At 41.6% G+C, this 15,763-nt stretch overlaps 1 protein-coding gene across 1 annotated transcript in view; it reads right to left on the bottom strand.

The window, feature by feature from the left end:
• The window catches only part of SLC1A7 (solute carrier family 1 member 7), a 101,551-nt gene that overhangs the window by 23,299 nt on the left and 62,489 nt on the right, over positions 1-15,763 (bottom strand). The window contains exons 3-7 of the mRNA XM_073642631.1: positions 14,304-14,519; positions 11,599-11,641; positions 8,249-8,471; positions 7,548-7,647; positions 2,898-3,131 (exon numbers count right to left, since the gene is read on the bottom strand). Of these exons, the coding sequence (XP_073498732.1) occupies positions 2,898-3,131; positions 7,548-7,647; positions 8,249-8,471; positions 11,599-11,641; positions 14,304-14,519 (816 nt within the window). The remainder of the gene's footprint in view (positions 1-2,897; positions 3,132-7,547; positions 7,648-8,248; positions 8,472-11,598; positions 11,642-14,303; positions 14,520-15,763) is intronic.

The raw sequence follows: 15,763 nt of genomic DNA, 5'->3' as shown, positions 1-15,763 counted from the left end.
AGCAAAGGGTCTGAATACTTATGACCATGTGATATTTCAGTTTTTCTTTTTTAATAAATTTGCAAAAATTACTACATTTCTGTTTTTCTTCAGTCAAGATGGGGTGCAGAGTGTACTTTAATGAGAAAAAAAATTAACTTTTTAGAATTTACCAAATGGCTGCAATGAAACAGAGTGAAAAATTTAAAGGGGTCTGAATACTTTCCGTACCCACTGTATGCCTACACAATGGCACATGTCTCAGACTTTTGTTGGATGTATGTCTTGAGTGCATACCTTTGGCATAAGCTACAACAGGATAAGGAAAAGATATCAAGCCATTTTAGACAGTTCTTTTCTCTTTAAAAAGTTGCAAAAACTGACATACTATATTTGCTTGGGACATTTTGATATTTTATATTTCTCTCATCACTTTTAGAAAGTGGGTGTCATCTGGGTGTAGTTAAGCATGCAAAAATGGTTTAACTCATTTCAGTTAAGGGATGGCGTAAAAAGCAGAAAAACAGTTCTAAGCAAATGTGTTAAATGCAAAGATGCGCCAGATTTATCAAACGTAGTGCGCCACTTTGGTGTAAATAGCAGCAAATATTCTTCCAATGAAGACTTCGCCCAATTTGTGCACAGAATGAAACAATACACAAAATTTGAGTGCGATAACTGGGCAATATTGAATTACACTCTGGTTTTTGTTAACGTTCTCTTTGTTTTAAGTTTACAGCTCTACTAAGTCATGTTAGGGCAAAGAAAAACATTAATAACCAATGAAACAAATTAATATGATTAAAAAAGTCAATGTCAACTCAACCGAGTATAGAAATAGCAGAATAAGGTCCCATATACATGGGTGGGTAGTGTCGGACTGGGTTGGCAAAGGCCCACCAGTAACATTGATTCTTGGGATCCAATGTTCAGCTACATGAAAAAATAACCTGACCCTAGTATGCAAATTTATTTTTGCTTCTATGTAATATTAATTTGGCAAGCTTGTTTAATGAATGATCAGATAATACCTTTTTCTGCAAATTGTGAATCAAGTGTAATAGCACTATTCATTAGCACTACTTCACAGTAGCGGCCTACCAGAGGATTCTCCAGTTCCACCGTTGGCCAGTCCAAGCTTGTGGGATGGATGTACTGTGTTAATGGCTCATATGCCGGATGTAACTCTTTGACGCCCAGGTTTCTGGTTCTAATACAAATCCCTGTGTTGCTGTAAGATTAGGGACACACTGTATTTATGGCCAATGCCGTGTACATACACTTATCAGGTATTCGCCTGACAGTGGCCACAGTCCGGATGGATGCCTAGGCACTCTTAAACCATAGTAAAGGAACGTATACCACATGGAGTATGTTATATTGTTCAGGCGCTCAGTATAGGAAAGTGCCTTCTGCTGTGCTTTCCTCTAGAGTTAAACAAACAGTATGCGGACAATGGGAATGGTAAAGTATATATTGAGAAAATGTCCAGATCTATCCAGATCTATACTTTAGGCTAACGGGAATGTGTTATCAGAAAATGATCTATTGTTTAAATTATGTTTATCAGTTGAATTTATTATTTTACATTTATTTTCGATATCACGATCCTTATTAAAAAAAACAAAATTATTCCTCATTCACATTTTGTTACGTACGAGTGCTATCCGTTTTTCACAGATAGCACTTGTACCTATGGGGCTGTTCATATGTATGTGATTTTTTGAACACCGAGGGGTCCAAGTGGTCTGCTATTGATTCGAATGTCGGATCAAACTCGACAATGAAAGTTTATAAGTCAGTGAAAAAAAAAATCAGAAAGCACTTGAATGCCATCTATGAGCTGTCCATTATTCACTGACTGTTAGATTGGAGAAGGTGGAAAAACTTTTATTTTCCTCAACAGTGAAGAAAAAAAAAATGCTGAAACTCGGACCAAACTGATGAAACTTTCTGATGAAACTAGGTCCGCCAAAAAGCTGACGTCTGAATGAAGCCTTAATCTTGCAATTTTCATACTGGCCACTGGGTCACTAGTTTTGACTTATTTCCGGTCCTTTCAGCAAGAGTTTTCATCAGTTTCCTTATCATTACAGGGTGACAATGACAGGTAACACTGCCTATAGTGACTGGTGGATCCTGTGTTATCAGCTGTTTATAGAGATGTCACAGCTCATTTCGTCCTCCTCCCTTCACAATGACCTTTGCACACGTTAATTAGTTGCTTCAATGCAATTAATCCGGCCTTAGTCAGTTACTGCTAATGAACATGTGAATTTCCTGAAACAAAAAAAGTATGAGTCTAGAATAGAATAGCACTAGTGACTGGTGTGAAAATTGAAATATTTCTCATTTTTAATTTTGATACCGATTATAATATTAATTTAAAAAAATGCCAAAAATATATATAAAAAATATTTAAAGGGGTGTCCACCCCTGGTGAAGTCTTCAGAAAGCACTGCAATTTGCCAAATCCAAATTGTGTATAATGCACACACCTTTAGGATTTCGCTGATCCATAGTCATAATGTGTCAAAAGGTATATGATTTGCATACTTGTGGTCACGTGCCCACTAAAGTCTCAGCTGTGTCTTTCAGTAGAACATTGCGAGACTTGTGACATCCACTGAAACTGCCGAAGTGCCGAAGATTTCACCAGGGGCTGCCAACCTCTTTAGCACAAAAACCTGATTTGCCCTTAGCCATAATTTGGAAGAGCAGGACTGCAAGGCTCCCTGGGAATTGCATCCTAAAATATGGGGACAACACACCACATTATTTGTATCACTACAGCGAAGTGTTGGCCAAATGTGTGCTGGACAAAGACTGCGGTTGGACACGTTCAATCAACTAAACAGGAAAATCCACAACATTCCATGAAAATATAACATACTATTCAGGTCTTATGTGGCTACTACCTAGAGGATGTGGCCAGTGCTATGAGCAGAGCTTGTAGGACTCCTCGGATGAAGACAATGGGGTTCTTCTTAGTGATAAATAGATACATGATGGGAAGAATAAAGAGGCCGTGCACCACCAGTCCACATACTACAGTGATGGCATAATATCCAAGCTTCTTCCCAATGGCTGTGGGGTCATCCATTTCCAAGATTTTGCCGGCAATAAGGAAGACTATCCCGAATGGAAAGTACCTACCAGAAGCAAGGAACAAGACAAAGTAACATAAAAATGCAACTCTCACCTCAATTCTTTGGGTGTTTTAGAAAATATTTCTAAAATAAAATAATCACATTGCACTTTTAAGGAAAAAAAAGTGCACTAGTCACATTTCAGGTTTCAGTCAAGGCAGCCTTCACGACTAGCAAGATGGCACCTCTACCACCCTCTCCTAGACCTGAGACAACCTTGTGGGATGTTGGATGTTACTTCTGTAATGCATGATACTCTGAGTAGAGGTTTAGGGTTTGGTGAGGATTCTTGATATCGTAGAACTTTTTTCTTCTGATTCACAGTTCATCAAAAGGCAAAATGTCATAGAAAATATTAAAATCTCTGAATCTCCTGGTGAGGGGGGAATTCACGCCCTCCCTCCTCCTCTCTCTTTTGCAGTAGGACAAGAGCTTGCAATCTGACCTTTCTTGAAATAGCCTGTACAATGGACATAAGGAAGTGGTAGATTACCTATAGCCAGGGGATGAGGAAGCCAATTAAAATACGAAAATTGAACCATTCAAGTCCTTTTGAAGCCCAAATGCATAAAGTGTATAAATCTAATAGTGATGGGACATACATTTTCAGCTTCAGGACGAATCAGGGAAGAAAATGCATATTTTCTCATAACTGTAACCCTTGCCTATAAGCCACAATTCAATAGCGAGCAGACCACTGACAACAACCGGGTCATGTTTGGTCTCTGGGTAATGGTAAAATCCCAATAAAAAAATATGGAGGTGATCTCGAACTTCTGCGATCATCCAGAGGGGAGTTATCGCATAAATTGGGAATTTCATAAAATCCTGAAGGGCCGAGGACAGCCAACAACAAGGCCCACATGAGGTCACCAAGGGTGGTGTGTGGGTGTAACTCAGGTGCTGATTAGTGTTGAGCGAGTATGTTCTATTAACCCTTTCGCCGAGTATGCTCGGGCCGAGCTCCGAGTATTTACAGCTGCTGGGTGATATGGTTGAATTGCTCCCGTGTGCATGATTTGCAACTGTTTGACAGTTTTAGTACATGTGAGGAATGTCTATTTCTTACACATTCCTCACATGTAATAAAGCTGTAAAACAGTTGAAATCATGCACACGGGTGCGATTCAACCATATCACCGAGCAGCTGTAACTACTCGGAGCTCGGCCCGAGCATACTCTGACAGAACATACTCGCTCAACCCTAGTGCTGATAAAAGGACAAGGCAAATTATGATATTGATTTTTGTAGAGAGATACACATCACATATGCATGAATCCCGTTCACTGAACGTCCCCAATCGAAGTGCTCTTCTTCAACTAAGTTGACTCATTTCCTTGAGCGCCTTAGTAAGTTTCTGCCATTATTCCTTTTTATTTTATGTAACTGTATATGCTGTATTGTTTTGTCCCCTTTGTAAAATCTTTTGAATATTTTTTATAAACACTGCCTATTGTTCTGGATTAAATATAAAATGTAATAGTTTAATTTTGTTCTGTAAACCACGTCTCGAAGCCATACGCTACCTATTCAGTTGGCCTGAATATAAAAATGACTGGTGATGGCAGCTAATAATCTTTCTTGGGTTATCATGGAGTTAGCAGCGACCGCATGGGGGTATATACATATTCCATGCGTTGGAATCGGAGGTGTATATACAATACACTCACTGTTAGTTTCCTGATAACCAACCTATTAGTGGAAACAACCTGCGGCCTCCTCTGTTAATAGTCAGCCAATCGTATAATTGTCCAGATGATAGGGGCAGCAGAGAGCTGTTCGCTCAAAGATAACAGCGTGGGTGGTTCAGTGAAGACCCCCCCGGGCTGCGATCCTTGACACAAAGTAAATGTGATGGGATTGTTGGGAGATGGAAATTGAGCTGCAAATCAATCTTATTGAATAAAACAAGAACCATGCCTTGGTTACCCTCCTGCTGGGCAAAGATTTAGCCCTCTACCCTAGCCCTGTATCTGAATATTTTCATCAATGCAGAATAACTAGTTGGCACCCTCCCAGTCAGTTTCCACCTTGCCATGCAAGTAGTGGGGTTTTCTTTCTATTGTTTAATCTGTCACGCCAGGCGTAAGTGCAACACAGTGGGAAAAGGGATGGGGAGCCCAGGCACTAGGGAAAGGGGGAAGTGGAGACCTCCTAGTCTGGTCTAACGTCACCCTGTCTCAACTAATGTCCCTACATTACCTCCTCAGCAATCACCGATCGCGTTCCTCGCCCTACTTTCCCTGGTGTAAGGCTACGGCTAGGGATGGAAGGAGATGAGCACTAGTCAACCTCCACTAAAACTATAAAGACAACAAAGGTCGACAAAACAGGGGAAAATGGCTTAGCTTTAGATAAACTACAAATGTGCACACGGCCTCAAGCTCCAGAGAAGACGAAGTACAGCTCCTGCTAAGCTTCACAAGTAGAAATGAATATAACCGGCGATGCCCTCTCAGACACAACAGGTACAGTATAGACCAAAAGTTTGGACACACCTTCTCATTTAAAGGTTTTTCTGTATTTTCATGACTATGAAAATTGTACATTCACACTGAAGGCATCAAAACTATGAATTAACACATGTGGAATTATATACTTAACAAAAAAGTGTGAAACAACTGAAAATATGTCTTATATTCTAGGTTCTTCAAAGTAGCCACCTTTTGCTTTGATACTGCTATACACACTCTTGGCATTCTCTTGATGAGCTTCAAGAGGTAGTCACTGGAAATGGTTTTCTCTTCACAGGTGTGCCTTGTCAGGTTTAATAAGTGGGATTTCTTTCCTTATAAATGGGGTTGGGACCATCAGTTGTGTTGTGCAGAAGTCTGGTGGATACATAGCTGATAGTCCTACTGAATAGACTGTTAGAATTTGTATTATGGCAAGAAAAAAGCAGCTAAGTAAAGAAAAACGAGTGGCCATCATTACTTTAATAAATGAAGGTCAGTCAGTCCGAACAATTGGGCAAACTTTGAATGTGTTCCCAAGTGCAGTTGCAAAAACCATCAAGCGCTACAAAGAAATTGGCTTACATGAGGACCGCCCCAAGAAAGGAAGACCAAGAGTCACCTCTGCTTCTGAGGATAAGTTTATCCGAGTCACCAGCCTCAGAAATCGCAGGTTAACAGCAGCTCAGATTAGAGACCAGGTCAATGCCACACCGAGTTCTAGCAGCAGACACATCTCTTCAACAACTGTTAAGAGGAGACTTTGTGCAGCAGGCCTTCATGGTAAAATAGCTGCTAGGAAACCACTGCTAAGGACAGGCAACAAGCAGAAGAGACTTGTTTGGGCTAAAGAACACAAGGAATGGACATTAGACCAGTGGAAATCTGTGCTTTGGTCTGATGAGTCCAAATTTGAGATCTTTGGTTCCAACCACCGTGTCTTTGTGCGACGCAGAAAAGGTGAACGGATGGACTCTACATGCCTGGTTCCCACCGTAAAGCATGGAGGAGGAGGTGTGATGGTGTGGGGGTGCTTTGCTGGTGACACTGTTGGGGATTTATTCAAAATTGAAGGCATACTGAACCAGCATGGCTACAACAGGATCTTGCAGCGGCATGCTATTCCATCCGGTTTGCGTTTAGTTGGACCATCATTTATTTTTCAACAGGACAATGACCCCAAACACACCTCCAGGCTGTGTAAGGGCTATTTGACCAAGAAGGAGAGTGATGGGGTGCTACGCCAGATGACCTGGCCTCCACAGTCACCAGATCTGAACCCAATCGAGATGATTTGGGGTGAGCTGGACAGCAGAGTGAAGGCAAAAGGGCCAACAAGCGCTAAGCATCTCTGGGAACTCCTTCAAGATTGTTGGAAGACCATTTCCGGTGACTACCTCTTGAAGAGCATCAAGAGAATGCCAAGAGTGTGCAAAGCAGTCATCAAAGCAAAAGGTGGCTACTTTGAAGAACCTAGAATATAAGACATATTTTCAGTTGTTTCACACTTTTTTGCTAAGTATATAATTCCACATGTGTTAATTCATAGTTTTGATGCCTTCAGTGTGAATGTACAATTTTCAAAGTCATGAAAATACAGAAAAATCTTTAAATGACAAGGTGTGTCCAAACTTTTGGTCTGTACTGTATATATACACTTAGGCCAGAGAGCTAATTAGCAAGAGAGAGGTAGTCGCTCGGTCCTAAAGACAGCCTCTTATCTAAGAAACTGTCTGCAATGCCAAACGTGGAGATCTCCTGCAACCCACTGCAGGCCGACTGTCTGTCACCTCTGAGACACCCGTGACATAATCTTTCTTCGAACATTTTTGAAATAATCTAACACAACAGCCAATATATTGGGCTTCTTGTACAAAAACCATGTCCATACCTATAAGGACTAGACCCTTTTTTTCTGTAAAATTAAATAGCTGAGACAGAATGCAAAGTCAACACCAAACTCACCAGACGGCAACGGCTACGATTTTCATGACGGACTCATTCAGGCACTGGCAGAAACTGACAAGAGGTACCCCGCTTGTTCCCATGCGTCCCAGCATTATACCTGAAAGACAGGGGTGTAGAAATAAATCACCATTTCTATATACGTCGCATATAGCAACTGGTTTTGTTTTTTTGTATTTGTTTAACAATATGTTTGTTTGTTTTTTGTCTTTTTCTTGTCTAAATGAATAGTTTAGTAAAAAGTTCAAACATGTCTATGTACAAGTTTTTAGAACTTTTTTTTTTTTTTAAATCCGTTCATATTTCTAGCAAGGCCCGATTATAAAGCAGGCAAATTGCCCCCCCGTGCCATATTTTGGACATTGGGGAACCCATTACCTCTATGATAACTACTGGAGTTGTGATGACTTAAGGGTGTGTTCACACTGAGAATTTATACTGAATTTTAAGAGCAGAAACTCTCCAATGTGTTTTTTTAACTTCTTGTAATTTTTTGGAAAGTTTCTGCTCCAAAAATGAAGCAAAAACCAAAGTGTGAGCAGACTTCAAGGATAATGGTATAGCTGGCATGTCATGGCTATCTACATAACCTCCATAGAGAGGACTATGGAGAGGCTCATGCGCGTCCATTGTTTCTACATGTAGTTGTGAGAGGGTCTCAGAGGCGGGATTTATTTTACATTTTTTCAAATAACACATACCCATGGTGGAAGAAAATATGACAATTCCAAGAACATTCATCCCATCGCTGGTTCCCGGTTCTGACTTGTAGACTACATCTGGGGAAGGCGTGATATCTAGAGCAAAGTTCTGTATATGTGACCCATTTTCATCCTTAATCCCATAGATGAAGATTCTGTGAGTTACACTTTCTGATGACGTCGTCTTCCCACTTTTGACTATTGGTATATTCTTGGTGCGGTACTGAAAAAAGTAGAAAGCAGAATGAATATCAAATTTATATACCGTATGTACACACACATGCACATAAAAACACAGAACTGTATGAAAGTGGTAGGCAGGTGTGGAGAAAATGCTACAAAGTAAAAATGTTTTAAAAAATGATTGTTTTTATTAATTAACAAAATGCAAGCTAAGAGAATGAACAAACAGTAGATCTAAATGTAATCAATATTTGGTGTGACCACCCTTTCCCGACAAAAAAACATAAATTCTTCTAGATACACTTGTACTCAGTTTCTAAAGGATCTTGGCAGGGAGGTTGCTCCAAACATCTTGGAGAACTAACCACAGATCTTCTGTGGATGTCGCTTATGCAAATCCTTCTGTCTCTTCATGTAATCGCAGATAGACTGGATGATGCTGAGGTCAGGGCTCTCTGGGGGCCGGAAAATCACTTCCAGGACTTCCCGTTCTTAATGACATCGGCTGTATGTGTTACACGCACGCCGCTAGGTTCAGATAGAGGTGAGACAGGTTACATGAATTCTTTGGACTCCTGGGGGAACCGTTACTCAGGGCGACCATAGACCATGTGCTGCAGATTCTCTCAGGCACACAGGGGTATTGACCCTCAGGAACAGACATGCAGGTTGTTTCACTTGCTGACCAGACACACTTGACAAGAGTCCTCATAAACGGTAGAACAGTAGCATTTAATAAGAAGGCGCACAGCCAGTGCAAGTTAAGTCTTATGAGCAACAGGCTCCAGTGACAAACAGTAAAGTTTCCTTAGCAGCACAGCAGTTCACAGTTTTCCCAGTAGTACAGGACAGCACAGTTCTAATGCAAAGGCACATTAATGAACACAACAGTGAGATGGAGGAGGGGGGAACGTGTGCTGAGGGAGATGATCCCTGTGACACCATTTCTTCCAGTCCTTATCTTTCTGCCTGACAATACTCTGCACTGCTAGTTCAGGAACGCTACCTGACCTGTGCTTAAGATCACTCCTGACTTGAATCCTTTTCACTTGCAGGGGAGCTTCTGTGAGATACAGAACACACACACCACCTTTCTCTTCAGCTCCAACCAGACAGTAAACAACTTCCCCACAATCCCCCCTGGGGCTCTGCTAAAACACTCCCCTTCTCATGTGACTGTTAACCGCTCTAGTTGCTGGATGCTTCTGAAGCACAACACTTCCTGTCTCCTGTGCTTGTGTTATGTGTGACAGTTGCTGGATGCTTTTGAAGCAACAGGACTACTTCTGCATGTCACATATGTTTGAGGTTGTTTTCCTGCTGCAGAATAAATTTGCTGGACTTCTTCTGATTTTGAGGGGAAATAAGTATGATGCGTCTTTCATCCGCTGCACTAAGTTTCCTTCGTGTTTTCTCACTTCTTCACAAGAACTAGAACAGCACATCTTGAAACCAACGTCTGCTTTGAAATATTTGCTTGGGAGAGACCTTGCTGATGCAATATAACTACCTTGCGTCTTGTTGCTGTGCTCAATCTTGCCATAGTGTGTGACCTGTGACATGAAACCATCTTCCACAACCTCACCATTGTAGCAAAGTTGCCTGTTCTTCACCCAATTTCAAGCCTCCTACACAGCTGTTTGTTAATAACTGTTTCAACCTAGATATGACCTAGAATGATAATCATTCTCACCTGTTTGGTATAATTTGTAACTCATACACCTGACTATAATCCTACAAAATCCCTGACTGTGTACAAGTGTACCTAGAAGAAATTATGCTGTTTTGAAAGCAAAGGCCGGTCATGCCAAACATTGATGTCACTTAGATTTCCCTTTTGTTCATTCACTTTGCATTTTGTTAAAGGATCAAAATAAACTACTTACACTTGTATTTTTGTTGCATTTTTTTCTACACTTGCCTAAAACATTTGCACAGCATCGTGTATATATTACTGTATAGTCTCCATATGGTAAGCTGGGCTGTACAGTCTGGGAGCAGGGTCAGCCGTCATCTCATCATTATCAAAGGGAAGGATTACAAAAATAAAGCTGGAGGCAGACAACACAGGATCACACAGCCGATAATAGATGGAGACAGTTCAACTCCTCCTCACCCTCCCTGCACACTGACCTCTGCTCATGCCACAAACACAACGTGCATGCACCCAATGCCAGGGGAATGGAGTCTTGGATTCATCTACAATAATTTGCAATTTCTACTTAACACCATAATGACCTCTGTTGACATGGACATGTTTGGAAACCACAGCTGCATAACATCTTTTTGATGATTTTGTGAACCCAAACCTAGTTCACATTTAAAGGGGTATTCCCATCTCCAAGATCCAATTCTAATATGCAGTAGGTGCAATAATATTAGCAAATACATCCAATTAGAAATGTAGTATAGTTTTTCTGATTCGCTGTCTCTTTTCTCATGTGCAGGGCATTGCAGGACCTTAGGTATCCATGGTTACGACCACTGATATAGTGACAGCTAGTTGCTAGTGGTCGTAACCATGGATACCTAAGGTCCTGAAATGCCTGCGCATGAGGAAAGACAGCGATTCCACCAGCGGCTGTAAGGGGCACATGACAGCTGATCAGATCAGCTGTCATGTCCCCAGAAAGGTGCAGCCTCATCGCCGGAGCCCACACCAAAGGGAGAGACACGCCATTTTATTAACCATCCGCGTTTCACCTCCTTCACTTTTTAGAAATGGATGAGAAAAATTAAAAGGATGCAACATGAGAGAAAAATGGCTCATTTTCCATGGATGTAAAAATAGACACGAATGTGTGAATGCAGCCTAATATCAGAATGATAGCGATTGTTCCATCAGTATATAGTGAAAAATAGTGTTAGAAAACAACATATTCTTATATAAAAGCCAAAGAAGCCTAAACAAATATAACATCGGGATCTTCTTTCCTACTTTTCAACCTGTCAAAGAAAAGTTCTAATCGGATTGATTACTGAGGGCTACTACTTGCCCTTATGGCAAGCACGCATTAAACAAACAGGCATAAACACAGTATACTGTATTGTTCCATGAAAGACTAAACATAAATGGTAAATTACACAATTTTAAAACAAATAAATATTTCAACAAATGGAATAAAAATCTCAGGAACTTTAAACAATAGCACAACTGAATGACTGACCTGCTTAAAAGTTGCCTCCACCAGATTTGAAGGAAACATGTTCCTAGAATGAAAAAAAAATAATAATAATTTTAGCCTAAGGGTATGTTCACACAGTATTTTTTATTTGGATTATTCTGGTTGAGAAATCTTGTAAAAAAAAAAAAAAAAAAGTTGCATAACATCTAATGTTTTGGAGCATGTTTTTACATGGCTTTTGTGTATGGGCTGTTTTTTTCTGCTTCAATTGATTCAATAGCCAAATTTGGAGTGTTTTTTTTTTTTCTAACAGAAACACACCAAAAAGGGGTTGTCCGGCCTTGGTGTACAAGTCTGCAGTCAATCAATGTGAGCACTGCATGCAGTGCAGATTCTCCGGTGCCGACGCTAGGAGTGGGCGGTCATGTGACCACATATATGTGACAAGTGCATACACATCTAAGGACAAGCAGAGCCCTGTTCTCAGATCTTTGAGGTTCCCAGTGGTCAGACGGACTGTAATCAGAAAAATATCCCCTATCACAACTTACTATCTTGGGAAGTACCATTTAAAGGGAATCAGTCACCAGGTTTTTGCTATGTAATCTGAGATCACCATGATGTAGGGGCTAAGACCCTGATTCTAGTGATGTGTCACTTACTAGGCTGTGTGCTGTTTAAATAAAATAAGTGTTTTAATCAGCAGGAGATCACTACTACAGGACTCGATGTCTCATGTGTCCTATTGCAGCCATGCCCCCAGCACAGATTAAGAGCTTTATGTCAATATACAGTGTACACAGATATCTGCCAATCAGTGATGTAGGCGGGGTTATACAGGGCTCAGCATTCCAAGCTCTGCTAGACCTGCAGCAGTCTGTATCACACCTCCTGCATCCAGTAAACTAAGTGATACATCACTGGAATCAGGGTCTCTGCCCCTACACCATGCTGCTGTCAGATGAGGTATCAAAAACCCGATGACAGATTCCCTTTATGGTTAAGTTCATTGTTCTATTTACAAACACTGACATCACGAAGTAGCATGCCTCGGTCAGCGGGATGAGAATACAGATGTAATAAGTAACATTCAGGTCAGTTTCAGATTTCTCCGGAGAGACAAGACCCCGTGATCATCAGGCAGATTGTTGTCCGGGTTTGAAGAGGATTAAAGTGTTTTGATTCCTATAACTCAGTCTCACGTAGTGAAATTACATGGGAGCAGATCCGGGATAATCTCACACATTGTTATATGGTCAATTTGTCCCTACATGAGGGTCAGAGATTGATATCATCTGTACATACTATATCATCTACTGAGGCTGTATTGCACCGGGAAGAATTTAATTTATAGAAAGGAAAATAATATAAAATATCAACTTCATGGTGAATTCATAAATCAAGTATATATCTAATGGCCGGAAGCACAATGAATGACAAAATAAAGGGGGCTTTTTTTTCTGGAATATGACATGTGATAAGCATATCAGGACCACTTTGTAACCTGTTTTTTTCTTTTCTGTCGGCTTTGCTGTTTGGTTAACATGGATTATCCAAGAGTGCAAAAAATTAACATCAAAGCAAGAAATGTTCTAAAATAAAAATTGAATATTATTCCCCCAGTAATTCCCCCCACAGCTCCAGCATCGAGGCTCTGGGGGTCCCCGCTGGCCATAGAGGTCATATAACATGCAAGCTAGAATCCGTGCCGAGGACAGATGTTAGATGTAGTGATCACATGAGTATGGTGGAAAAGAAACAAATAATGGGGGGGCCGCCAGAGTATCACTACTGGAGCAGTGGGGGATTTTACAAGTGAGTAATTTTACTACAGTTTAAAGGAAAAGTCCATTGAGATGTTAAAGGGAAGTTCCAGCTAAAAAAAAAAAAAAAAAAAGTATTGTAAGGGTACATTCACATGTCCAATTTTTCCACGTAAGACAAAAACAGACCGATTATTCTGATCAGAGTGTGGTTTAAATGTCATCCGCTTTTCTCATATGTGGAGAGATTTAAAAAAAAAAAAAGTTTCTACACTTTCTCCATTTAGACAATGAAAATCCGACCCTCGGATCAAAATTGGACATCTCCGATATTTTCCGCAGATCACTTGGTCCGAGGAAAAAAAATCAGATAAGTGCACAGCCCCATAGAATATCATCAACATGATTGGTATCCATGAAAACCACAGATAGCACTCGTAGGCGAAAATCGGATGTGGGAACGAGCCCTTAGTAAGCCGACAGCTCTCTCCAGACTCCCGCATACACATGCACGGTAGGTTTAACTGATCATGCATGTTTTTTCTATGGAAAGAGAGGACATTCTGGGGAAACAAAAGGGTCAGGCATTGAAAATCAACATGCCAAATCTGTCTCTTTCTTGGGGCAAAGCAGCCAAACTGATTAGACGGCAGCAGGTACAGAAGACGTTTTACTAATATGCACAGGAAAAATGTAGCCTCTCTGCAAACAAGATTGCTGGGCTGTGCAACCAGCTTAAGCGGCTGCCTCGCAACAAGCAGGCAACATCCCATCCTCTTCTTCATATTGTAATTTGACTAAGCCTTATCTGCTTGCAACACAGTATCATGCAGAAGGAATGTCACAGAATCAGAGAGCAATTTGTATCATTTTCTTCCTGCTCGGTGCTATATACTCCTCCTTGGACAATCCCTGATAAAACTCTTCCATTTGATTGATCTGCAGAGTGTTACACTATAACTCAGCCATGGGCAGTGCAGTTACCGAATCAGGTCCAGGAGGGCGTCCGCCGAGCTCATCACCGGCTTCCCGCTGTGTTCTGTGTTCTCCTTCTGGGCAGCACCTCCAGGGTGGATGATGGATACCATGATGATTCCCACAATCACCGCCACAAAGGTGGTCCACAAGTAGTAGGCAATGGTGATTATGCCCAAGCGACTGGATGTCTTAGCGTCAAGAGCAGCCAACCCAGACATTAAGCTGATAATGGATAAAAGAGAAAACAATTTATATTAGTATCTAATACATCAAGGTTACAATCCAATTTTACTATGCAAAAATGTCTGTCCCTCCAGTTCCTGCTATAAAAGTATTCTTGTGCTCAGTAGTTTATCATCACTACAGGACAACTAGCACCAATGGCACCACCAAATCTGCAGTACTGGTGTGATGGGTATTTGTATCTTTTGCTTTCTGCCCAGATAACAAAAAAAAAAAAACAGGCTGCATGTTGTTTGTACTACTGGGAGCAGCCTGCATGACAATGCTCCATTGATGCATATGGTAGACGATAATCCTCTGCCATGCGCATCAACAGATCAGCACTTTCAGTTTCACAGGCAACAAACACACCTCAGCTCTACACTGACTAGTAATTACAAGCTCAGTTTCTTATGTGTTGAGAAAGACCGGGAAGTAAAAATCAGCCGGGACTCGGGAAGGGTGCAAACAGGAGTCATATGGAATTTGTGATACATTATTTCTTTTCACTACTCACCTGTACTGGCTCCAGCGCCGGACTCTGCATCTTCTTTCCCCTATGGTTGTGTGAAGAAACGGCAAGGAGGAGACCCCGCAGAACCTCTGTGTTGCCACTACTTGTGATGGATAAACACCCCGCCACCAGCCTGACGTCACACTTCGCCAGACGGAGCATGTGATACGGATCTACCCTTTACACTAACGTGACATTCTGCACCCTCCTCAAGGACACGTAAGGTCAGATTGGTACAGTTCTACACAGTCACCCTCTGTCCACACGAGTACAGAGAGGTGTGGCGCCCCTGAGGGTTCAGTCGCCACAGAGGTACTGCACCTCACCCAGAGGTGTGGTGACTCCTGCTCCAGGCCGGCTGGAAGGGCAAGAAGCATGTGCACAGTGCTGAGCCCTGTCCCTGGCTGGAGGAGGGGGGAACCCAAGGGTAGGGGGAACCAGTAGTGGGTGTGGGTGGAGGAAGCAGTTTAGGGGAGCACTTTTACAGGAGGTATATAAAGGGAAGCCATCTTAGGGTGGCAGGACAGTTGAGTAGAGCAGTCAGTGAAGACAGTCTGGGAGCAGAGTCTCCTTAGGAGCTCTCCTCCACAAGTAGGGCTTAGTGCTAGAGGCCCAGGAGGGGAGCCAGAGTAGGAAGGCTCCATTGTATTGAAGGGATCCCAGGGGGTACGGCGAGTTCGGACGGCACCCGTACTCTAGAATGTAGAGTTGGAAGGGACCTCCTGGGTCA

The sequence above is a fragment of the Phyllobates terribilis genome, unplaced genomic scaffold (assembly GCF_046119375.1).
Source record: "Phyllobates terribilis strain yellow unplaced genomic scaffold, ASM4611937v1 Scaffold_8__6_contigs__length_399053987, whole genome shotgun sequence".
Classification (NCBI taxonomy): Eukaryota; Metazoa; Chordata; class Amphibia; order Anura; family Dendrobatidae; genus Phyllobates; species Phyllobates terribilis.
This window is presented reverse-complemented; position numbering and strand designations above follow the sequence as displayed.